At 40.3% G+C, this 25,799-nt stretch overlaps 2 protein-coding genes across 2 annotated transcripts; one reads left to right on the top strand and one right to left on the bottom strand.

Annotated features, from left to right (window-relative positions):
* Positions 1 to 8,988: 8,988 nt before the first annotated feature.
* LOC119732795 (inhibitor of growth protein 1-like) lies at positions 8,989 to 10,117 on the top strand. The gene is made up of 2 exons (XM_038206399.1): positions 8,989 to 9,610; positions 9,975 to 10,117. The coding sequence occupies exons 1-2, from the start codon at positions 9,271 to 9,273 to the stop codon at positions 10,115 to 10,117; spliced, it is 483 nt and encodes a 160-aa protein (XP_038062327.1). The 5' UTR covers positions 8,989 to 9,270.
* A 2,905-nt stretch (positions 10,118 to 13,022) lies between these two features.
* Positions 13,023 to 18,428, bottom strand: LOC119732793. Its single transcript, XM_038206397.1, has 6 exons — positions 18,389 to 18,428; positions 15,617 to 17,434; positions 14,688 to 14,849; positions 14,120 to 14,317; positions 13,869 to 14,001; positions 13,023 to 13,306 (listed from the first exon to the last, which is right to left on the bottom strand). The coding sequence occupies exons 2-6, from the start codon at positions 17,432 to 17,434 to the stop codon at positions 13,023 to 13,025; spliced, it is 2,595 nt and encodes an 864-aa protein (XP_038062325.1). The 5' UTR covers positions 18,389 to 18,428.
* Positions 18,429 to 25,799: the final 7,371 nt, after the last annotated feature.

Genomic DNA, 25,799 nt, shown 5'->3' with positions numbered 1-25,799 from the left:
ACATCAACTCGGGTCAAGTGTTCAAGTGTTCAAGTTGCACAAGGCCGCGGGTCGACGGCTCTGGTCAAGTCCGTAGCTTGGCACCTCGGGTCAAGGCATGGTCGATGACTCGGGCCAGTCCGTGTGACGGCATCCGTCAAACCGCCACATACTCGGAGCATGGCCGTGGGCCAAAGACTCAGGCCAATTCCGTGGGTCCGCACCATTGGGTCAAGGCCTTGGGGTCGTCAACTCGGGTCAAGTGTTCAAGCGCTCAATCCAATCGAGATCCAGGCCTTAGAGTCTGCTGAAAACACTGCTAATATCAACTTCTCAAGAAGCGTAGTCACGGTGGAGTCCATTCATTAGGTGGGATGACGTTCCACACGGTAAATAAAGTTGTTCGCTGTTGAAGAGTGAGAAAAAGATCCATTAATGGGGGGCGGTGTGGATTCAGAATATGTTTGAGTTAAAAGAAGAACGGAACGAAAAAAATTCATCTGGTTAGGATCTTCAAAAATGTCAAAGTGGCCCATCTTTAATAATTGCAAACCAAGTACAAGTGAGAGCCCATGGGGGAGAAATTTCAAAAAATGTGTCACATGACACATCTCTGGAAATAATCTTTTGTTTTCTTCAATTGCAATCCAAGTACAAATTAGAATGTAAGGGGGAGGGGCAGATTCACAGAAATTCCCCAAAAGAAGTTCCGCCACTGAGGCCATGGGCAATGCCAGTGGGACTAACAAAATGTGGGATGATTTTGCACATCGAGATGGTCCGATATACAGCTTGTTCTTCGTTGGCATCCATACTCCGAATAAGCAGCTCTGAAAATCATGGTACCACTTTACAGGTAGAGTAGATTATTGATCATTTGTAATTTGTGCATTTTTTTAATGTCATTTCAACCAGCAAACTAGTGCTCATCTGAACAAGGATGCTGAATAACTGACCTGATGAAGTTTTGGCTCTATGAATGCTCTATATTTCAAGAAAACTGAACAAACATAACCACAATATTCTGAATCTCAAATTCCAAAGTTGCCGAGTCATATTTTGAATTGCGCCCTCTCATGACACATGACATGTTTCTCATTCAGCTGGTTTCACCCATTTGTGGATTCTCCAATTGAAAACCAAGAACAAATAAGAACACTTTTGTGGGGGGGGGGAGGAGAGAATTCACAGAAGTTTTTTTAAAAATCACTTGACACGTCTATGGAAATCAACAGCATGCGAGGTTTTGACCCATTCTTGGATTCCCAAATTGCAAACCAAGTATAAATTAGAAGCATGGGGGAGGAGCCAATTCATTTTCAAATATGTGTCACTTGACACATGTTTGGAAATTGATAGCATGCGAGAAGGTTGCCACCCATTCGTGAATCCCCCAATTGCAAACCAAGTTCAAATAAGAACACATGGGGGGATTTACATAAATATCCAAAAATGTGTCACATGACACATCTTTGGAAATGATCTTTTGCTTCCTTCAACTTGACAGCATGCCAGAAGGTTGTCAACCATTCGTGGATCCCCAAATTGCAAACCAAGTACAAATTAGAATGCATGGGGGAGGGGCGGATTCACAGAAATTTCCAAAAATATGTCACATGACAAACTTTTGGAAATTGGCAGCATGCGAGAAGGTTGTCACCAATTTGTGGATTCCCAAATAGGTCTTGTTCAAATGACGTCATTTCCTACAGACCAGCGACGTGCATCGGCATATTGAGCATCCAGTTGCATAACGCACATTGGCCGCCTGGAAATTCGAACACATTTCAAGCAACAAGCGCACATGTTTGGAACATTTTCAACACTGCGCAATGCGTGATATATTGCGTAAAATACGCACTTGCAGCTCTCCTACAGATTTGGACGTCATTGAGCAAGCCCTATTGCAAACCAAGTACAAACAAGAATGCATGGGGCGGTACTGATTCACAGAAATTTCCAAATATGTGTCACATGACACATCTTTGGAAAGGATCTTCTTTTGTTTTCTGCAAATTTACAGCATGCCAGAAGGCTGTCAACCATTTGTGAATTAAGTACAAACTAGAACGCATTGGGGAGGGGTGCAGATTCACAGAAATTTCAAAAAAATGTGTCACTTGACACATGTTTGGAAATTGACATCATGCTTTTTGTCACTGGTTTCTGAATCCCCAAATTGCAAACCTGCAAGTACAAATTAGAATGCATATGGGGACGGATTCACAGAAATTTCCAAATATGTGTCACTTGACACATGTTTTGAAATTGATAGCACGCAAGGTTGTCACCCATTTGTGAATCCCCCAATTGCAAACCAAGTACAAATTAGAGCACATGGGGGCAAAAATGTCAAAAAATATGTCACATGACACATCTTATTCCAATTAAGGCACCTGTTAGACATGCTAGATTCATCACTCCTAACACATCTTCAAAAGGGAGGATTTGTAGCAAACATCCATGGCAATGAGAAACACCACATTGCCTTGGATGAAAACCACGAGACAAGCATCAACAAAGAAGTGAAGATGGCAACACCCAAACCAATTCCTGGAATTTATGGATCAAATCGCATTGTTTTTAGCAGAAAGAGCCATGGCAGTTCAAAATCATGTTAGGGAAGTGCTGCCTGCAGAAAATGAAGACAAATTGAAGCTGCAACCTTCAGAACTGAAGAACATGGAGAAGACATGTTGTCACTTTATGACCAGACTCCAGGAGACAGACGTTGCTAGCTTTGACCCCGACACTTTGGAATTAAAGCGACAACACTGGATGGTTCACCAACTGATCCTGTGCAGCGGCAATATATGAAGCGTTTCTATGATATTGGTAGCTGTACCTACAAGGCCCATGCATCAACTAGGCTAGCTCCTCCAACAGCCCAGTGTTGATGCTCCTATCAGGAAAAAAATGTTGAAGACATTCCTTCCGAAGAAGAAAATAGTATGCAGAGTGAACCTAGCTGAAAAGAACAAGAAGCTTGTCATCAGATGTAATAGGAAGCTGATTGTGCAACCTAAGAATTTGGGACAACCAATCAAAACTCTGGGACGGTTCATCAAGCTTCTACTGGCCATTGCCACACCCAAGGGTAAAATGGTCCATGCAGATAAGACCAATGCCACTATTGTCTACAGGCGCCGACACAGTGAAGCATTTGCAGCCACACTACCTGCGTGTTGGAAACCAGAGTGTGTTAGCATGGAAGGAATGTTCATGATAAATTCTGGCCCGTCTAATTCAATGCAGACATTCAGAGATTACACGCTTCATCTTGTTCACAAATGCATTATTCCTTGATCACGTGAAGGTGCAAGTGAAGTCCGTGTGGTTTTCAACCATCCTGGCAGGAAGGGGAATAGTCCCAAGGAACTGGAACAACAACGACGAGATAATTCAGCACCTGAAAGAACTGATGTTGATGACGTCCTGGATATCATCCTTCCAGAGACACCACTACCACAAGGCAGTTCCAAGTCCTGGCACAAGGTAATCTTGGCGAATCGTTCTTTGAAACGAAAGATTGTGAACTTCCTTTCACGAGATCTGCTTACTGCAGGATGTTACTTGAACACAGGCCAAGTGCTTGTAACTGCTGGCGGGTATGACAGGGGAACTGCAAGACCAGGCAAGAGGAGCCGCATCCACTGACATCAAACTGTTTCCAATGTTTGCTTCAAATCATGAGGACAGTGACAGTAGGGTGTGGTATCACTGTTTGACGACAAAATGTGACAAAGTTCTTATCTTCTCCCCTGATACCGATACATACAATGTTGGCCTTGGCATCCTGACTGGTGATGGTGGTGCATTGAAAAAGGATGCAATAGTACAGCTGTCCGACAAACCTGACAAGCATGAGTGCATTTGTATGCAGCAATTAATGGCTTGCTTGTACAAGGACCCTGACTTAGCTTAGTTAAACACAGAGATTTGTCCATGTGTTATTCAGACAATCTTCATCACCAGTGGATGTGACTATACATCTTCTTTCTATGGGCGTGGAAAAGCAGCCTTCATACGTACAGCTCCACCTTCTTCCAGTATGCTTCTTTTATAACAGGAGCAACTTATCCTGAGTCCCTATCAGAAGCATCACAGGGCAATGGACAACTCTCTTTTTATCAGCTGATCGGCTCAGTGTACAAACAATTCCAGTCAGTGATGCCATCAGAACACAAGTCGCCCGAGCAGTTTTTCCAAAGTTTTGGTGAGGAAGGCAGTTGACTTGTACAACATCAGAAGTGGCTTGATTGCATCCAGGACAGCTCATGGGAACAAGTGGAAAGCAAAGAGCAAGGATTAAAAGCCCAAAGCTTTACTGTATGGGCGTACCCCAAATACGTTAGCAACCTGACCTATTCATGAGTAAGAAATCTGCGAGTCACACAAAAAAATGGCGGCCTTCGATGTTCTGCCACAGAAATAAAAATGGGTAATTCATCCTCAGAACATGTTTAATCTACGTCGGTCTCAAATTTACAATAAAATCACTTGACATCTCAGCTTGTATGACAGAGATCTAAGCTCGTTCAGCACCTCACGTCACACTGGCGGAGTAATTCAAGTAATATGTGCTTGGTGCTAGCGGAGGCATTTCTAGCTAGGAGCTGACGACAATTAACTATAGGGATCAGCAAAATATATTAGGTTTACAAGCTGACGCATCAAATGTAAAAAAGATAGCTAAATTATACAGATGTCATATTGGTTCAGACAATTTTTGGAAATTTTTAAGAATAAATTATTGTTTCACTGAAGAAGTGTCATTGCTCCTTTATATATAGTCCCATCCCTGTCCGTAGGAAATAAGGCTGCCTAGTTGTATATTTCAACCAAACGAATCCGGGAAAAATAAATTTATTGTGACTTGGCATCATTACATCTTGCAAGGTGACAGAAGAAAGTCGTGAATAGCGCCCTCTACTCCACCTGGCCTGGCCGTAGAGTTACATGACAAAAACAATGAAAGATGCCAATTGGTTTTACTTAAAACATGCCTTTTATTCCATAATTGAGTGGTAGGGCACAACCCCGACCACTCCTTGAAATCGTTCGTATTAATCTTCATTTAGGTCTTCTTCTTTTTTTTCCGGACAATACTTCTCCGCGGGTTTTCTCCTAAACGGTTCATGATATGAACTTCTAACTTTCAACATCTATCGACCCTCATCTGAAGTGGTGTATATTACTGACGTCATGATAAAGTCATCAAGTGTCAAATTACAAGTGATTTTGTCCAAAAAATGACCATCTTCATTCACCTATAACCCTTCAACATAATAATCAGTCATGTTTACACCTTGTAATCAGAAAGACCATTAACTGATAAACATTTTTTTTCACGTGTGTGAACTCGCCTGACCTTTACTTCCGGGTCAACCTGAAGGTCAAAGTTAGGTGAATTTAAAATACGGACAGAAGCCTCAAAATCAAAACTAACCGAATTTCTTCCAAACGATTTACATAATTATGATAAAACCTGGTATGAACTTGAACTCCCATCCGAAGATGTAAAAACAAATTCTGACATCATCATGACGTCATCAGGTATCAAATTACAAGCAATTTAAGGGCCAAATTTGTGAAAATAGTTTGAGCTATATCTTTAGAACTAAACAAAGTATCGTGTTCGTTTTTGCGTGAGGTTGTAAATGATGCCTTGGGCAACAGTTCTTACTCCTGGGCACAAAACCACTTGACCTTCACTTCTGATATTTCCAGAAGTGCAATAAAAATTGAATATAACTTGAAAGCGGAAGCTCTTTACTATAAGCAAATAAATTGTAGAAGTGTTTAGAATTGAATAAAGGACACTCAAACAGCATAATGACGTCATCATTTGAAAGGGCGCCCTCTAGTGGTACAACAAATATGATTTCCTTTTTAATTCAAAAACTATCCGTCCAAATTTGACCAAATCGCCCATTGTTATTTTCTATCAACTTTACATACAACTTTGCAATGTTTCAAAATTATGACCTCATCAGACCGGAAGTTACTATAGGGAGAATTTGAAAACGATCCTTTTTAAAAATTCTATCATTTGATCCCTGTCTTATGACTTTATTCGTAGCTCCAATATTGATATCTGTTACAATGCTGACCTTTGGATCTTTACTACTCTGATGTCATCAGACTGGAAAAAAACTTGTTTTAAACAAAATCACTGGATGTACTGGAAAGGTTACATTTTCGTGATCTTTGTTTTGACATAAACTTATTTATTTCAAAACTTAACTGGGCTGTGTCTAATGAAATAGTTGTCGGCCCGACCATTCTGCGTTAGTAACTCAACAAAACGCCTTGCCCTCTATTTCTTATACTATTTCCTTACAATATAAGTAGTATGTGACATATCAAAGGTTATTCTCCATTAGGCCAAAAAAAACAGTCGTACGTCGATTTTGATCATGCACGTCAATCTCTTTTTTCTTTGAAATTTTCCAAGGTAGCAACAACAACAGCACCCTTTCTTGCCGCACCGCCTCAAATTTTCATACCAAGGGGCACCAAGGCAAATGATGTAACACCATATGAGAACACAAACAAGCAAAACAGTACCCACTTTGTCTGTACAATCCAGCTTGGGAAAAAAAATAGCAAATAATTTTTAAAAAAATCCGCAGAACTTTGGTCTGACCAGAGACCGACAATTTTTGTAGGCCTACGGCTTGCGCCCAATTCTGTTTCTCTTTTTGCATAAATGCCCCATATATTATTTCGGTATGCAACTATTAGACCAAAGTGTGAGTTTTCACAGCCACAACAGAAATGTACATGTAGAGCATTATAATTAAAACCCAAATGTTGGAGGGTGAGGGTGGTGTTCTCTCAAAATGAAGGTCTGAAAAAAGCAAAGTGGAAGACAATTGAAATGTTTTGGGATGGTCTGTGTTTGATAACTCACCAAGGCAAGGAGGTTGACTGTTTCTCAGCCCTCACAGTGTGCTCCTTCAACTTGTTTGACAGTGTGATCTGGAGTGACTTGAGATGAGCGTAAGGGATGCCGACTGACGCAATGATCTGATTGGCCTTCTCATCGGTAAGGTCTGCACTCAGTAGGCAACGATGGAGTCCTCTGGTGCTGGCGCCCTGAAGAAGTAGGGTAGGAACCAGTGAAGCTGAAGTCCTACAGGAATGAACAAGGAAGGAAAACTCGTAGTCAAAGTTTGCACAACATGTAATGAAGACAATTTGACCCTCAAACATTTCATTGTGAGTTTATCACACAATCGTTCGGTATAGGAATTTTGAGCCGTCGGTAATGAAAATGGCATATTTCTATTTAAATAGTGCCCTCTTGTGTCCTACTTAAGTGTGCCCTCTACATCTCCTTTCGAATCGGTGTTTGAATATGCCTGCCACTTGCAGACAATACTTTATCAGGTCAATACAACAATCAACGGCCACACAGTAGCCACAGCTGTTTGACAATGCCAGCCACTTGCAGACAATTCTTTATCAGGTCAATACAACAATCAACGGCCACACAGTAGCCACAGCTGTTTGACAATGCCTGCCACTTGCAGACAATACTTTATCAGGTCAATACAACAATCAACGGCCACACAGTAGCCACAGCTGTTTGACAATGCCTGCCACTTGCAGACAATACTTTATCAGGTCAATACAACAATCAACGGCCACACAGTAGCCACAGCTGTTTGACAATGCCAGCCACTTGCAGACAATTCTTTATCAGGTCAATACAACAATCAACGGCCACACAGTAGCCACAGCTGTTTGACAATGCCAGCCACTTGCAGCATATGGAGAACTTTGCCACCCATATGTGCAGAAAATCAAAGCCCTGCATACTCTGCGGTCACACACGGCGGTGCATTGACTCGGCGAACTGTATAGCCCCACTGCGTAGACCGGACTATACATAAACAGCAGGTCGATCCTCAGAACAAAAGCGATGTCTGATTTGACAAGAAAAGTGCCCCTTGTTCTTCTCAACCAATCTAAACGGTTGTTACATGAATGGAAAGCTTATTGTGTTATCTTTCAGAAACCGTGCGAGGTAATTATATGCGACCAGGTTCACACGTGTGCTGTTAGAAGAAGTAAACTCGCACCCTCAAAAATCGGGGAAATGTGCCGTGACCTCCATAGGAAACGCGAAATTTTCAATGAGTTGCCCGTTTTTCAATGAAAAAGTGCACATAATTATTAGCCTTTGATCATGAAGAAATTATATTCATGTGAAAGAGGAAAATCTGTATTTTGTGATGCGATGCAAGGAAGTAAGTTTAACCAACACACTTTCCGCATTTTAACGAAAATGTGCTCAGAGCGCCTACACATGAGCCAGCCTTCCCACATAAACAGAGCTCCACTAGTGGCGAGTGAGCAAATGCTCCCTAGTTCTCCATATGACAATTCTTTATCAGGTCAATACAACAATCAACAGCCACACAGTAGCCACAGCTGTTTGACAATACAAGCCACTTGCATACAATACTTTATCAGGTCAATACAACAATCAACAACCACACAGTAGCCACAGCTGTTTGACAATGCCTGCCACTTGCAGACAATACTTTATCAGGTCAATACAACATTCAACAGCCACAAGGTAGCCACTTGCAGACAATACTTTATCAGGTCAATACAACATTCAACAACCACACAGTAGCCACAGCTGTTTGACAATACCAGCCACTTGCAGACAATACTTTATCAGGTCAATACAACATTCAACAGCCACACAGTAGCCACAGCTGTTTGGCAATGCCAGCCACTTGCAGACAATACTTTATCAGGTCAATACAACATTCAACAACCACACAGTAGCCACAGCTGTTTGACAATGCCAGCTACTTGCAGACAATACTTTATCAGGTCAATACAACAATCAACAGCCACACAGTAGCAACAGGTGGAAGATATCTTTAATCACTTAAAGTACCCACGTGAAAACCAACTCATAAACACCATGGAAGAAATCCATTTACACCTAGATCAAAATAACAAAGCTCAGATAGATGTGCAGGGGCTTGACTTCAGCAAAGCATTCGACACTGTAGCCCATGAGAGATTACTTCATAAAATAGAACACTACGGGATTAGAGATAACACCTTGACATGGATCAGAACATGGTTAACCATGGAGGAAGGAATTAACAGGAGTTTGAACGACCATAGGATCAAAGGTTCAGGGTTCGTTGCCGCGGTCGTAAAAACAGCAGCAGTCCAGATCGGATAAACACCCGCGAGCGCTATCAGTAAATCAATTAGCGGCCGCGACCGCAGCCCGGACACTCGCCGCAAAGCATTATGGGATTGCCACGCATGCGTACTGCGCCCGCGCCATGTTGTAAAATGGCGGCGCACGGTAAGGACGATTTTGTTACAGGCTCCGATTTGAGCGATTTGAGCGACGTTTCTGACGAAGAATTCGATGAAAATGAGGTGGCAGAACTCGACTACGAGTCCGAAGATGACGGTCGGCAGTATTGTGTGTGTGGGGAGCCTTCAACCATGGAGATGATCGCGTGCGATGATGATCAGTGTACCGTTGTGTGGTGGCACTATAGCTGCGCCGGTGTTTGTGCCGATACAATCCCAGACACCTGGGTTTGTAGTCGATGCCTCCCTGGAACGACTGAAGAAATAGGTAGGCCTATGTGGTAAAAGTATAGCGAAGAAAATAAACAGAAGAAAAAATACTTCACTTCAGTGATTTTGGTCAACATGAAAAATTGTGACATGTATTTTTATTTTGGCTAAAAATAATTCCTTCTTTAGTTCTTTCGCTGTCGTTAGTGTCAATTGTTGTTAATATTTTTTTTATATTTATTCCCACTTGAATACTTGCCAAGCACCATAGTTCAATAAAAAAAAATTGAAAGATATAGATATGCAATTTGATTAACAAAGATGGATGTAGGCCTATAATTTAGTTTGAACCATTTTATTTTACAGAGCATCTGATCCAACATGTCCAAGACTTATTTGTTTAAAAATCTTTTCCCCTACAGATTCATCTCCTGGTCCTGATCCTACAGTTTCAAGACCACCTCGTTCTCAGAAAACCAGACAGAAACCAAAGAAGACATCTGAGACTACAGATGCAGTGACCACAGACGCACTGCCATCAGCAAAAAAAGACAAAAAAGCTTGAAAGCCTCCAAAGCCTGGTAAGTAATTCATACTTCATGTCTTCTTAACATTTAACAGAAATGCATGTTTTGAATACATGTATGTGTTTGGGGCATTTGTATCTCCAAAACACTATGTACATGTACATACATTTACATAAAATCTCGATTTGGCAAATCTCAATGGAACAAGCTCAAAATTTGAGTTAAGCAGACTTTTGAGTTAAGAGAAGTTGTATCATTGTTATACTTCTGAAGGGAATATATTCTTTGTTTGGCTTAACAGGAGTTTTAAGTTATCAGAGTTTGACTTATTGAGATTTCATGATATTTAAATAATTAAAGTTTTAAAATCCACAATCCTCCTGCCATGTTTAGTCCAATGTATGCACAATGTAATAATATAATTTTTCAATCATTTTGTTTGCAATAGCTGTAAAACGTCCCGAGGCAAAGTTCTGTGAAGCTGATGCACTTCAGAAAGCTGACCATTACTTCATGTCTGGACTACAGCAGCTGCAGCAGCACCCAATCTGCCTTGGAGTCTACCCCACCGCGGTCTGCATGCTGAGTCTCGTCGCGAGCTTGATGGCCAAGACCAACACCGAAGCATTGCAAGATTTCTGCGCGGCTACAGTTAGCGGATTGTGGTTCGTCATAACAGCCGGAGATTCTAAATATCTTAAACCAGAAGGCTATGAGATTCTTTGGCGAGCCTTTCACAAGTACAGACTGGAGGTAAACGATAAGTGGATAGAACTTTTGCAAGCCATGGGACTGTACAGAGAGGGGCAGCATGTCCACCTTGTTTGCCAATTTCTATTGCAGGCAGTTTTACAGGCTATCATTGAAGATAGAAATAAACAAGATAAACCCATTGACAACCCAGCTGAAACAAAGTCTGAGAGTTTAAGTCCTCAGGAGGAACAGGTTTTGAGATATGTATCTGGATATATTCCATTTTCTCTGTTCAAAAACTTAAATAAACAAAAAAATGACACTGCTATGACATACTGTAAATTCCTTAAATCCTGGAAAGTAGACTGTAGTGATGAAACTGCAAGGACATTTCTCCAATACACAAACGACTGGATTGATAAACAAAATCGTGGTGGGTTATTTCGTGTGTCTGATGGGGTATATTTATTGTTCCGAGCCATGGAGCAGGAGACATGCAAGTATTTGACCAAGAATAATCTAAAAACATTTCAAGGATGTGATATTCAGAGCACGCTTTTGAACAATATTAAAGGTAGTCATCGAGTACAAACCTACTGGTGTAGTCTAACACAAGGAAAGATAACAGGGGACACTTCAACAAACTTACTGAACATGACTGTGAAGAAGTGGATAAAAATCAGAGCAAAAGCTTTCATTAATGTGTATTTAAACTTGAAGAAAGCAACACATGGAAATGTTGGGAAAAAAGCAGAAAAAGCTCTGCGTAAGGATCTGTAAATTCTGATACATGTACATCGTACTTTGCAAGTAAATCAAGTGTCTGGATTCCATGTCTCAATTGTAATTGTAAGCATGCCACCCAACAAGCTGATACACCAGTTCACAATATGCATTACTATATTCTAAGTGGCTTTTTGTTATCATTTAGTATTAAAGGGAATTTGATGTACAAGTAGCGATACTCGAAAGTTTTACAGATATGCAATAACATTTCAATGCTGACAGCTGACAGCATCGAAGTACAAGTGCTGTACATATTCATTGTTAATGTAATTGTATCATTAATACATGTACATGTACATGTATACTAATAAAGGTTTGATCGCAAACATGCCTTTGTAGATGCAATGTGACATATTTTTTCCTCCTTTAATATTCCCTGTACTTAATACCCACATTATTATTATTATTATTACATCTGTACAATGTATTTTGAATGGTGCTTCTGTACATTTTCGATCCTTTTCATTGCAGCGGCCATCGTGTAATTGCTTTTTCCCAAACAGAGATACACGCAATACTAGTGCATGAACATTCAAACTCACTGAATTAAACAAACACTAACAGCAAGGTATCATTTAATTTGTAAATGTCTCTATTTTGTTAAATCAACCTTTGGAATGTTCGCTTTCTATCAGTAGTACAAGAAGAAATGTCAAGATTCTAATCACTTTATCCCTGTGATAACACATGGGAATGAAAACTGTATAGCTACATGTATGATGTATTACAATACTTTGAATTCATTTATATGACAGACTTGGTACAATCCCTCATGTCTCAGATGACACTCCCATGTTACTCTTACCGATATTTACAAATGTATAGTTTTGCAGAGTAACCATGCCAATGAAACAATTTATGAAAATTAAATCCATGCTGTACAAACTGTGGCAGAAAGTGACACATTAAAAGAAAAGGAATATGAACTGAAGGATCCTCTTAATTATTTAAATTCTGCGTGTCAGTTATTTTACAGGTTTACTGCAACCACTTATGATATGACTCCTAAAAAAACTCAACGAGGAATGGCAATTTTTTGGGTTCATCATAATTGGCATACACTACACAAGAAAGCTGAACATTTTAGGCTTATTGGAAGCATACGTTAAAGTCGAAAGAATTGAAATGAGCACCAAACCGTTGATGTTTCAGTTTGACGGTATCAGATGTTAAATCTTGCAGTCCTTGCACTGTATTTTTTTTACCCAATGTGAGAAAAATTTGGTCTCTATATCATGCATGATATAAAACATTATTTTGGGAAAGAATGTTGCAACCTGGCGCCACTTTTTTCTTAATACATCATCTCAATAATGGTTAGTCATTATGAAAATGTTAAAAAGCCATGAATCTGGGGCAGAGAAAACTTTCCAATATTGTAAGGAAATACACGATTTTTTTTGTAACTCTCCATACACTTTGTACACAACCGCTGAAGTGGCATCTGGATACTACATTCTTTCCTTACTTTCTCCGAGGAAGAGGTGTGCTATCAAGAGCAGCCACTTCATCTGCACCCTGTACTTTGCAGTTGCCTCTCTTAGATGCTTTGACGCAGCTGGATGCAACATACAGGGCCTGCATGTTATGACCAAACTGCTCGACGGTCGGGCTATCGCTGCAGCCACCTGTGCCACGCTGCTTGCTAAAATACTGCTCCAAAGGATCCTGATTAAATTTCTCGCTTAGAAGAAAAGTCACACCAGGAAGCTTGAGCAGCAGCCTCCCTAGCTCAACAAATGAATGCACTGAAACAGAAAATCCAAAATAGGGATTTGTGTTAAAACTTTGAAGAGCCAACTGTCGTGTACACATGTATGCATACACTGTACAAACAATGTCAAGACAAACTTTTTAGGTACAGCATGCATGGAGGAAGGAAGGAATTCCGTCCTCCCTGGTTACAGCAAACAAAAACCTTGGTCCCGACTGTGTATTTACATGTTGTCGCGTCAGTGCAACAAAGGTTGTATTGCGACGTCCATTTACTTTGTGTGCACATCCGGGTTATTTTAAGCGAGATACGACCTTTTGACATTATTAAACTGGAGTTTCGTGTAAGTGCAATTTTAGGAGATACGACCTTGTTGCAGAGATGACTTTAAAACAAAAAGGGAAATGATTCAAGCAAACCATTGCTCACAGATTTCGTAAAATAAAACAAGACTGTGACATTCTACTTTGAAGTTTTACAGTTACAATTAACTGCATTCATTGGAAATATAGTTCACAATGTATATGGCATTGAACACACACAGGATGGATTGATGGCAGTTATTGGTACCGTTTCTTAAACACTGTTGATCTAACCTGTTATTCTCATCCCCTTGAGAGTTTCCTTGCTGAGGATCATCTTCGCCTTGGCTGTCTTATCCAGGGCTGGGTGTGACTCAACTTCAGCCTCCCATTCATCAAGGAAACCAAGGAAGTCGTGCATCAGCCACTGTTGACAAAAAATGAAATCATCTGAAAATTATAAATGTAATACCAAATCACTGTGGTAATACAAGACAGTTAAAGTAACACAACAATTGGCATTCATTGAGACATCTGCTACTTACGTCAAATCTTTTATCCTCAGCACTGATGTAAGGTTCCAAGTTGGGCTTCCTGAGGCGAGCGTAATCGTAGGCATTGGAGACATTCAGGCAGTCAAAGAAGTCATCAATGTATCTGATGAATTTGATGGTGGACTCCAGACCAACCTTGCCTGCCTTCATCTGTGCATCAAGAGTGTTGGCAACCGTGGAGCTCATAACCTACAAATCAATTAGAATGATTATACTTCCTGTTTCACTGTCTGTACACACTGGAACTGTAGGTTGTGACGGTACAGTTGCCACCTTAGCATAAACAATGTTGCCACCAGACGGCCAACAGACTTCAACGCTGCAACTGTTTTCTTAATTTCTAAAACAAAAAAATCCCAATAGATTTTGATGACGGCTTTGCTTTGTAAAAATTTGCAACTTCAGAGTTGATGACCTTCTGCGGTTCCCATGTTTTGAGTGCTTTTAAAAGGGGGATTTTTAAGCATGTGTTCAATCATGCAATAACTTAAATCATTTTTTTTGGCACTAGTACGGAGATTAATTGGTAAAATCAAAACCACGTCAATTAAAAGCTTACCTGTGCAGCCATGTACACCCGCATTCTGAGGGACGGAGTTAGGTGCAGATGTTCATAGGTTATCTTGTGCAGGCGACGGAGACCCGGTGAATGGCGATCCAAGCCGACATCCCACTCATACAACTGAAGGAGTTGCGTCCACTTGATGTCTTGCTTATGGTACTATGAAAGAAATACACAACACAGCCCACAAAATAAATAGATGTACTTAATCAGGTTTCAGGTTTCAGGTTTATTTATTTCCACAGTATTAATCCAACAAAAGTTAATCATAGAAAGTAATATATAAATAAATAAATAAATGGATATATAAGGATGCAATTAACGAACAAGTGATACTGCAGAGGGATCCATTAAGAAGCAAAGCTTGTAGGCAATGGTCCCTATAAAAAGCAAACACGTGCATTGAGCCTACAGAAAGAAGATAAAAGAGAGGGCGTGAGATTGGGAGACAAAAATACCAATAGGGCTCAGTGCACATGTTGCTTACAAAAGCTAAGTTTAACTTACAGATGTGAACAGACAAAAACCGACAAGTACCTAATGGCATGGGCTATATACAATGTAGGCTCGCTAACTGGATTAAAATGAACAATTGCATTGCAGAGATTCAGCTATAAGCTTCTAACAAAGAAGATTTGTAAATACGTTTAAAGGTCGAAATATCACTTAGTTGTTTGCATCAAACAATTCTACGGACCACAGAGAGCATTCTGAATTGGATTTTGTAAACAATTCTCAAAAATGTATAGTTTCTTTTTAATTACAACCTTTTTGATGCATGTGGGGACTACTGTATGATTAGACAATTTCAGCATCCCATACCCAAGCACTCCTTAAAATAGATTTCTGTTTAGATTTTTTTTTCTATTTTCTTGCTGTTAATATACAAAATATGAAAGACAAAATTAAACAAACATGAAACTCACGCAGAGTGTCCTTGTCTGCCGATTGTATCCCGAATTCTCGAAGTTGTTCCTTGTTGTTTTCAGCAGATGGGGAACATCGCACAGGAAAAAGATTTTCCGGTTGGGGTCAAAGGGATTCGGAGTGCAATACGTTGGCACACTCGTCTCAGAACTCTCTCCGTGTAACCGATAGAATTTCCTATTTGGAGAGGCTCCATCGGACACCAAACCCCGAACCTGCAGCCCAGCTGTTTCTAACCACAAAACAGCTTCCCACATGCACGGGTACAACTGGTCGCCTGTGATGCCGGTAGTTGGGAAATACGCCACTGGAGCACGTAAAGAACTGAAAATGCCCCTCACCATCAGAACCATGACATGAGTTGCTATGGTTGGCTCCTCGTCTCCTCTGCACCTCCTTTCAAAAGCAGCAATCTCGTTGGCCACACTCCCCAAATCAGTGAAACCCATGATTTTCCCAGACCTCACAGAGAAGGCCAAGCCTGCTTTCACCTTCATTTCATCAAATAGAAGAGACACATTGCGTTCGAACTCAGGAACCGTCTCCAGATGCCAGTCCTGATAAATCCTGGCAAGCATAGAGGCATATAACCCTGTAGTGAGGCTGGCAAAATGGCTGTATGAATGCAGCGTGCTCGGGTGGGGTAGCTTAAGAAAGCCTGAATCACGAAGAAGACCATACCCTGCTGAGGACTTGCTCTGAAGGGCAATGCACCATCTGATAATGGCAGGATGCCATCGCATCTGTTTGCCCTTCAGAGCCGACTCCTTTTGCTGTTCCCATAACAGCCTTGCTGGGGAGCTCAACCCAAGGATTTTCTTCATCTCGTCATCACAATCACCTACTGTCGCTGATAACTGCTTATGCTGAATTCCATCAACCGCCACATTCTCCTTTTCCAGCATGGAGGCTACTTTGTCCTTCAAGGCTAGACTTCGTCGTTTCAGGTTTCTCCTTTCGGTCTGCAGAAGGGACACTTTCTGTTGAAGCTGTTGATTTGTCAAGTTCTTGTTTGGAATTGTGGAATCGACGGACACATCCTTGAACAACTTTCCTTTCTCCCGACTTGCAAGGACCATCAAGTCACTCCGATGAATCCTGCACACATCACACCGGGGCCTATTACTAAGAAGGAGACATTTGATGTGTCTAACTGTCCCCTGACAGTAGATGTCATTGGCTGTAATCCTGATTGGCATCTGACCTTCTGCCCCCTTCCTTGCCTCCACAACGCCATGAAGATCTTTGTTTCCCTCACAAACAAATAGTGAAGACAACTTCCGCAGCATATCCTGGAAATCTTCCACACTCAGAACCCTTGGGTGCCCACAACAGACGGGAAGGTCCCCTTGTGCAACAATACCGGCTACAATCAAACGCCACGTACAGTCATCAAATACTGTAAAAAACACAGAGGGCATACCCTCACCATCCATCTTCATGACTTGAAGACGACTATCTGTCAACCATGTGTTGAGGCCTGCACTTCGAGCTGCTTCCTCCCATTCAACTTTCGCCAACGTGGCCGTGGTCGATTGTGAAGAGATCCCTTCACCCCTTGGAAAATTAGAAACTTTGATGTTGAGGGAGGCCTTCTTCTTTTTCTTTGTTGCATCCCACCATCTCCGCAACTTCATCTCGCACGGTCGGCAAATGTAGGGTGGATGAATCCCAGTGACATCTTCTTCTACGTTGATGTTCAGGCCAGCTCGAATAATTTTCGAAACATCCTCCTTCCGTGTAGGATTTCGATGTGATTCCGAACGCCTCAAAACCCCACATAATCTACACAAGTCTTGCAACTCTGGACCTGACATCTGCATGCAATAAATAGACAGAAAATAATAGGGAAAAAAAATGGATCAATGCTTCTCAGTGCAGTATTCTAACATTTGCTTGGAAAGTGGAAATACTTTAAAGCGAAATTGCACGTCCTTATAAAAAATAATACATAAATAAAATAATAATCATTACATTCCTTTTAACTTTATTTTAAATCTTAAAATGAACCACAAAAAATTATGTTTAAAGAAAATAGTTAACTGAAATGTCACAATTAAGAAGAAAAAAAAAATAAAAACGTATGTAATTAAGAATTGAACATGCAGAACTTGAAGTACATGTTCCAATTAAAAAATGGTGTAAATGGTGAAAGTGTTGATTTGTAGTTAAAAAAATTAAACAGAGACTAAACAATCAGACAATGATGTGCATTGCCCTCAAAAAATCTAACTTCTCAAATCAAAGATTCTTAGATTTAAGAATAAAAAAATTAAAATTAAGTAATGAAGTGAAATATAGTTCTGTAACCATTGTCGTAACCAAATATTGTTTTTTAAATCCCAATCCAAAATAAACAAAGATTTCAGCAATTAACGTTAATAAGAATTATTTAAAACATTTGAAATATTTGTTGCCATTATCATTCAATCATGATTATAAAAAAAAAATTCATCACTGTGTCATGACTAAAAATATAGTTTTGTAACGAGATTGGTCTTTAAAAAATAGCCTTCTAGAGGGTAAAATAATGTTTGTTTCCCAGTGGTTTCCCCAAACAATGTTCGTAGCAACGCGTAAAATACATATTAAACAAAATCGGAAGGTCGAAAACGAAGTCCGGTAAAAATATTGCACGGGACTGCACACCTTAAGTACACAAACGAATGGCTAAAATACAGCCTGCCGATGCAACCTTTCGAGTTTCAGCCGTCGGAACTTGTCGGAAATGCGTCAAAATCAATAAAATATGTATTCATAATTTTCCTTACCTCTCAATATGTCATTCAAAGAAAGATCGATGTATTTCCCATTTAAACATCAGAAGATCGAGAATTTTTCACCGCATTCGCTAGAAAAGATGGCGCATGAAAATAACAGCTGGGGGGTTACTGCGCATGCGAAATGTATGATTGTTCGTGCATTCGTGTATATCAACCCTTGTACCACGAACGATTGTTAGCTCCAATGAAGCGACCAGGGGGGCAACGAAGCCTGTGCACAGAGGAGTCTTTTCGCGGTCGTAAGGGCAACCCTCTACCGAAGTTACAACCCCAAACAACATTTCTAACTCAAGTTATCATCTGGAAACTAAGCTACCCGGACAGACGGACGCACTGACATACGGACGGACGGACACCCTAGGTGATGACAATACCCCTCGAGCCTCTCGGCTGAGGGGTAAAAATCATCATGATAATATCTACAGATTGATGAATGCCAACCTTTCTGTTGTACCCAACCATCCATACCTTGGAGTTGAAATTCAAAAAGATTTGTCATGGTCTCTTCACATCCATCAAATAGCAAGCAGAGCTAATACAACACTTGGTTTTGTGAGCCCATGCCTCCAACACTGCAGAACAGTCAGCAGGGTCACTATGCTTTACCGCTCCATCCATGAAGAAATTGCCCTTAACATCCCTTATTACATCACCCCAGAAGAACGACCACAAAGAAATAGACATAATCAGCGCTACGCTTCCTTGCAATGCCGCACACAAGCGTACCACAAAAGTTTGTTCCCAAAGACGATTGAAAACTGAAACGAGCTCCCAAATGATCTTATTCATCAAACATCATCGTCCCAATGTAAATATCCCTAGGAAAACATCTTGCATCACAACCTTACTTTCACGCTTGCACGGCACCAACGAGAAGTCAAACTGCATGATGATGCCTAGCGGCGATATCCAGTCAACTTTCTGAAATTCTGTCATCACATTCTTAAATTTGTTAGAAAGTGTAATGTCATGATTCAACCATCCTTTTTTACCAGACTACCTCTCAAACTGAATTGACATTGCATGACTGGACATGGCGTTGCGTTATCGTCACCTGGGGGTACAAAGACTCAGGGTCAATAGAACAGAGGATCAAGCAGAGGATATGAACCAAAAACTGTTCAATTCATTCAAGGATAACTAAGGCTACACCATGGAACAAAAGAGGAATCAAACCAAGGTCAAAGCCCATGCAGAACATAAACTTGCTACTTACTTTATCATCAATGGTGTCAATCTTAGTCAGCACAACTCCGTCAATCAGTGGAGGTTGATCCATGTCTCAATGGTGTGCTCGATTGATTGCCTGGTCCACTGCTTCGTTACCACCCAAATAACTCCCCAACCAAGAGAACCAACTCAGACTGGTTGATTTCAATCAGCTGTTTGAGCAAAAATAACAAAACAGGAATAACAGTAATCATAAGGAAATGAAACATTTTCTATCTTTGTGCAGTTCTTTCTTGAAGGCAATCGATTGAATTCTGTTTTTTACATCGTGTTTCTACATTGGAAGCTATGGCAACAGTTGAAAATAAGTTATGAGCTGCAATACGACAGAGTGTTCTTAAAAGCGTGTTTGTCAATTAAACCGTGTAATTTGTGATTTCAACCAGCAAACTAGTGCTCAAAATCTAAACAAGGATGCTTAATAACTAACCTGATGAAGTTTTGGCTCTATGAATGCTCTATATTTCGAGAAAACTGAACAAAAAATTAACCACAATATTCTGAATCTCAAATGCCAAAGTTGCCCAGTCAAATTTTGAACAAACTGAACTGTTATACACTGCCCAGTTAAGTTAGGAATATATGTCTATGTAGAACAAAGGTTCACGAAATTAGCTCCCTTCCAGTACAATCAATGATTATGTTAAAAAAATGTATCTTTAATAGTGTGATAAATTTCAGTAAACATTCTATGTGCGCAAAAAAGTTATTTCTGATTTGATGACATCATCAGTCAAAAGCGGTAAGTGAATACTGATAAAGTTCAGAGAGGATACATTTTCATTGTAAAGTGAAAATAACGTATGAAAATATGGGAAATATAATTGTTTGTATTAATAACACCTAACTTCCGGTTTGATGACATCACAGCATTAGAGTTATCCAAACGTGAACATTGTAATGGATATCATTACTTGGACTACGAAGATATGACAGGGATCAAATGATAGAATTAAATTAAAAATATGATCCTTTTCAAATTCTAAAATTAAAGAAAGAAAACTCTATTTGATGTGCCGCTAGGGGGCGCCCTTTCGGATGATGACGTCATCACACTTTTTTTGTGTCTGGTATTCCTCACTTTCATAATATGTGTGTAGTAAAATGCTTCCACTTTTGACTTGCATTCGTTTATTATTTCCGGTAACAGCGGAAGTGAAGGTCAAGCAGTTTCGTGTCTGGAACAAGAAATGTTTCTCACGGCATAGTCTACAACCTCACGAAAAAACGAACACGATACTCTATGTAGTTCAAAATATACAGCGCAAACTATTTTGTCAGAATTTGCCCTGAAATTGCTTGTACAATGTAACTTGATACTTGATGACGTCATGATGAAGTAAGAAAATTTAGAAAATCTTCGTAACATGGTACAAGTTCACACTAGGTTTCTGGATCATACTGTGACCAAAATGCCCCCAAATCCCACTTTTTACTTAAGTTTTATTACTCTAAGTCTTACATATATCCTCCTAGAGATCTGCCATTTTTGTCTAGAAAATTCCTGTTGTCTTTTCAGGTACTACTTTTAGGTAGTTTTGAGTATTTTCCTGCCGAAATTCTGTGTGTACATTCACGTGTTTGTTTACACATGTCAGCTGTGCTAAAATAGCGTGGTGGTAAAATCCAACATGGCTGCCATTTGAGCAGCGCTTATAACGTTTCTGATTGGCTGAAAGTTCTAAAATTATTTCTAGCAAACTGAGACTTCTAAAAAGTAATTTATATTATTAGAACTTTTTACTAAATAATTATGTAGCTTCTTTAGATGTGAAGTTGTCTACTTTGAAAGTTGGGCAAGTTTTGATGACTTTTCTGTCAGATTTCGTCTGGTAAGTCACAGCCTTGACTCCATGGGCGCGTGCGCATTCCTTCACTAACCCCTGGCCGTGATGTACACATAAATGATGCTGACTGGCTTGTTAAAGCATACTGCGCGCGCATTTCGAAGATTGATACATTTAATACAAATCTTTGCTAAATAACGCAATGTCCAAACCTTATGTTTGAAAGGATGGATTCTTCAAAATTCACAATTTTTAACATTTTAAAGATGGCGTCGGCAACTTCTGCCTAATTACTGTATAATGTGCCATATTTCGATACATTTAAATTACACAATTACAGGGGTTAAGATCGTGCAAGGCATGATGGGAAGCAACATGGCGCAGAAAGATCTCGTACCCATGGGAACAAGGTTGGGTAAGTCAGTGACTGTCTCATGATTATTCATATCTGTGACATCACTGAATTTTCTTCAATGAACTTAAAGGGAATATACATCATTTGCTTTTGCTGTAACTTTCAGAAATGAATGGAATTGGGGGGTTTGGAAATATATAGCAAATATAGTTACACTGACTTTTTGAGGTTTTGGGTTCAAAAATGCTATAAAAACCAAGAAAAACAATCATTTTCCTGTAGTCTGGTTCCCTGACTCCATATAAGAAGAAACAGAGCAGTTTACATACTTGGGGAATTGTAAGGTCAGAGAACCAGTCTAGCTGGCTTGTACCGGTTCATAGGTGTGTAATCGATTGCAAACAAGTGCGATGGTCAATTGGGGCCAGTATTTGGAAAAAAGCCAGTTTTTTACAACGCTGGTCAGCCGACCAGCGTTGGAAATTGATACAAGAATACCACTTTTCTTGAAAATGACAGTATACCAGGTGCCATGATTTTACAGGATGCTTTACACTGTCATTCACTAACAGTCCAGCAAGGTATTTCAAAATGATTTGGTAGTTTTATTTTGTGATGTTTGCAAATGTTGCATTTTCCCTTTAAGGTTTGTTTACATTCATTCACTACTTGTAAAAGTGAGCATTTGGGAGATTCTGTATAATTTATTCACATGTTTACAACAGATTTACTGTAAGGAATGTCTTGAAGATTAATTTGAGCCTTTTTGTGTGATATTTTGCTGTATAATTCTGGAGAAATTGAGGGGAAACTATCGCTATGTGAATTCAGTATACTGTGATTTTTACAAAATGAGCGTGGCCTATTAAACTAGCGCGTACTTTAGATTTTCGCGCTGGGCCAATAGGGTATAAATAGGGCAGGTTTTGTTCATTCTGGGTACGGTTCTTTGATGGGTGTTGGTCTACTGCTAGCTGCGAACTCTACTGCTGATCTCTAACTGTATTTACACATAGTGCTTTGGCCAGTTTGGGGAGCTGAGATACTTAGAGAATGTGTCATCTTTACAACTTGAGTTGGGGGAGCCAACTTGATAAAATTGGGGAGCTGAGCTGAGCTGGGCAGCAAAGTTTTGGGGAGAAAAACTTTGGGGAGCCAGAGTCGGAGAGCGGATATCTAGACAGTTAGTAACTGTGATTTACATCAGTTGTAGCTGATATCTTTAATTATTAAGACTCTGACAGGAGTCAGGGGATCTTAAGATATATTTGGAGTCAGGCTGCTGAGTCGGATTTCATCGAGGAATATCAAGAGAGGCCTGGGGCCTATTAGATTTTATTGCCCGACCACTCAATTAGAACACATTTGAGGAGGGGGGGGGGGGAATCACAGAAATTAAAAAAAATGTATCACTTGACACATGTTTGGAAATTGATAGAATGCGAAAATTTTGTCACCCATTTGTGTATTCCCAAGTTGCAAACCAAGTGCATTTAGAGTGCATGGGGAGGGGGGATTTACAGAAATTTCCAAAAATGTGTCACATGACACATCTTTGCAAATGATCTTTTCTTTTCTTCAAATTGACAGCATGTCAGAAAGTTGTCAACCATTCGTGGATAACAAACTAAATACAAAAATTAGAACATATGGGGGGATTAACAGAAATTTCCATTGACACAATGGGGAAGGGGGCCAGATTCACAGAATTTTCCTTAATAACTCCTATGACCATCTATGGAAATTAACAGCATGCAAGGTTTGGACCCATTCGTGGATTCCCAAATTGCAAACCAAGTACAAATTAGAAGCATGGGGGAGGAGCCAATTCACAGAAATTTTCAAAAATGTGTCACTTGACACGCAAGAAGGTATGCGAGAAGGTTGTCATTCATTTGTGGCTTCCCAAATTGTAACAACGCATTGGGGGATTTACAAAAATGTCCAAAACTGTCACATGACAAAGCTTTGGAAATGATCTTCTTTTGTTTTCTTCCAATTGAGAGCATGGCAGAAGGTTGTCAACCATTCGAGGATTCCCCAATTGCAAACTAAGTACCGGTACCAATTGGAACGCATTCAGGAGGTGGCAGATTCACAGACATTTCCAAAAATGTGCCACTTGACACATCTTTGGAAAGGATCTTATTTTGTTTTCTGCAAATTGACAGCATGCCAGAAGGTTGTCAACCATTCATGAATTAAGTACAAATTAGAACACATAGGGGAGTAGGAGGATTCACAGCAATTTCAAAAAATGTGTCACTTAACACACGTTTGGAAACTGATAGCATGGGAGAAGGTTGTCACTCATTTGTAAATCCCCCAAATGCAAACCAAGTACAAATTAGAGCACTTGGGGGGATTTAAAGAAATTTCAAAAAATGTGTCGCTCGACACATTTGGGGGGGGGGAGAATTAGAACACATGGGGGGGGGGGGGGGCAGATAAACAGAAATTTCCACAAATCTGCCTCTTGACACATGTTTGGAAATTGACATCATGCAAGGTTGTCACTCATTCTCGGATCCCCCAATTGCAAACCAATTACAAATTAGAATGCATGGGGGAAGGGCGGATTGACAGAAATTTCCAAAAATGTGTCACTTGCAAACATTTGGAAATTGGCAGCACGTGAGAAGGTTGTCACCCATTTGTGCATTCCCCAATAGGTCTTGTAAAATGACGTCATTTCCGACAGACCAGCCGCATGCATCAACATACTGAGCATCCATGCATAACGCGTATCGGCCGCGTTGAAATTCGAAAAACATTTCAAGCAATAAGCGCACATGTTTGGAACATTTTCAACACTGCGCAATGCATGATATATTGCATAAAATACGCAGTTGCAGCTCTCCTACAGATTTGGACGTCATTGAGCAAGCCCTATTGCAAACCAAGTACAAATAGCAATGCATGGGTGGGGGGGACCAATTCACAGACATTTCCAAAAATGTGTCACTTGACACATGTTTGGAAATAGTAATAATAATAATAATAATAATGAACATTTATAAGGCGCCGATATCCGCCAAGCAAGATGCTCATGGCGCACAATACATACAAAACAATTACAGTATAAATTAAGTTAAATTTGAATAACAGAAATTAGTGACAGAAGTAATAAACATCAAATCATTAAACACAAAAATGTGAGGTAAACATATGAGTTTTCACTGAAGATTTAAATACAGACAATGATGATGACTGGCGAATTTCAAGGGGTAGATTGTTCCAGAGTTTGGGAGCGGCGCTTGAGAAAGACCGGTCTCCCCAAGAGTGATTGGTGCGGGGAACAGTAAGCTGTAGTGCTCCGGCCGAACGAAGACTACCTGACGGCTGATATTTCGAGATAATGTCCGTTATATAGTTCGATGAAGTTCCTTGTAGTGACCTGAAAGCAATGTGGGGGTCAAAAGTGACACCTAGGTTGCGACACTTGCTGGAAGGATGGATGTGGCAATCTCCAGTCCTAATGCTGGTGATATTGAACTTGGCGAGTTGTTATTTTGAGCCACACAGGATAAATTCAGACTTGTCGTCATTCAATTTGAGACTGTTTGTCATCATCCATGTCTTGATCTCATCAATGCAAGCCTCGAGATTTTCCAGGGCAGACACAGCATTGGTTTGAGATGGATTGAAGGATTGATACAGCTGGATGTCATCAGCATAGCAGTGATATAGGTTGTGTTTCTGGATGACCTGGTCGAGTGGTAAAATGTAGATGGTGAATAACATGGGACCGCCAACAGATCCTTGAGGAACACCACAGTCAAGGGAGGTAGGGGCAGATAATACTCCATTGAAGTTAACAGACTGTTGCGGGTCTGCAAGGTATGAGTCAAACCACTGCAAGGCTGCATCGTGCACTCCCAAAGAGTGCAAGCGACTGATCAGGATGGCGTGATCTATGGTGTCAAATGCTGATGACAGATCGAGAAGCACAAGCGCCATTACTTTGCCAACATCCATCTGTCGTAGGATGTGGTCGCGGATAGATGAACAAGTAATGTTTCTACAC

The sequence above is a fragment of the Patiria miniata genome, unplaced genomic scaffold, assembly GCF_015706575.1.
Source record: "Patiria miniata isolate m_02_andy unplaced genomic scaffold, ASM1570657v1 HiC_scaffold_25, whole genome shotgun sequence".
Lineage (NCBI taxonomy): Eukaryota > Metazoa > Echinodermata > Asteroidea > Valvatida > Asterinidae > Patiria > Patiria miniata.
Note: the sequence above shows the minus strand (reverse complement) of the source record. Positions and strands in the feature narration are given on the sequence as shown.

Excerpts from the sequence above, each read along its gene's own strand:
- LOC119732793 (XM_038206397.1), bottom strand. The coding sequence starts at position 17,434 with ATGTCAGGTCCAGAGTTGCAAGACTTGTGTAGATTATGTGGGGTTTTG. Across the intron at positions 14,850-15,616 it reads GGCAGACAAGGACACTCTGC|TACCATAAGCAAGACATCAA; the intron begins GTGAGTTTCATG and ends TTTCTTTCATAG. Across the intron at positions 13,307-13,868 it reads CAAGGGGATGAGAATAACAG|TGCATTCATTTGTTGAGCTA; the intron begins GTTAGATCAACA and ends TTTCTGTTTCAG.
- LOC119732795 (XM_038206399.1), top strand. The coding sequence starts at position 9,271 with ATGGGATTGCCACGCATGCGTACTGCGCCCGCGCCATGTTGTAAAATG. Across the intron at positions 9,611-9,974 it reads TGGAACGACTGAAGAAATAG|ATTCATCTCCTGGTCCTGAT; the intron begins GTAGGCCTATGT and ends TTTCCCCTACAG.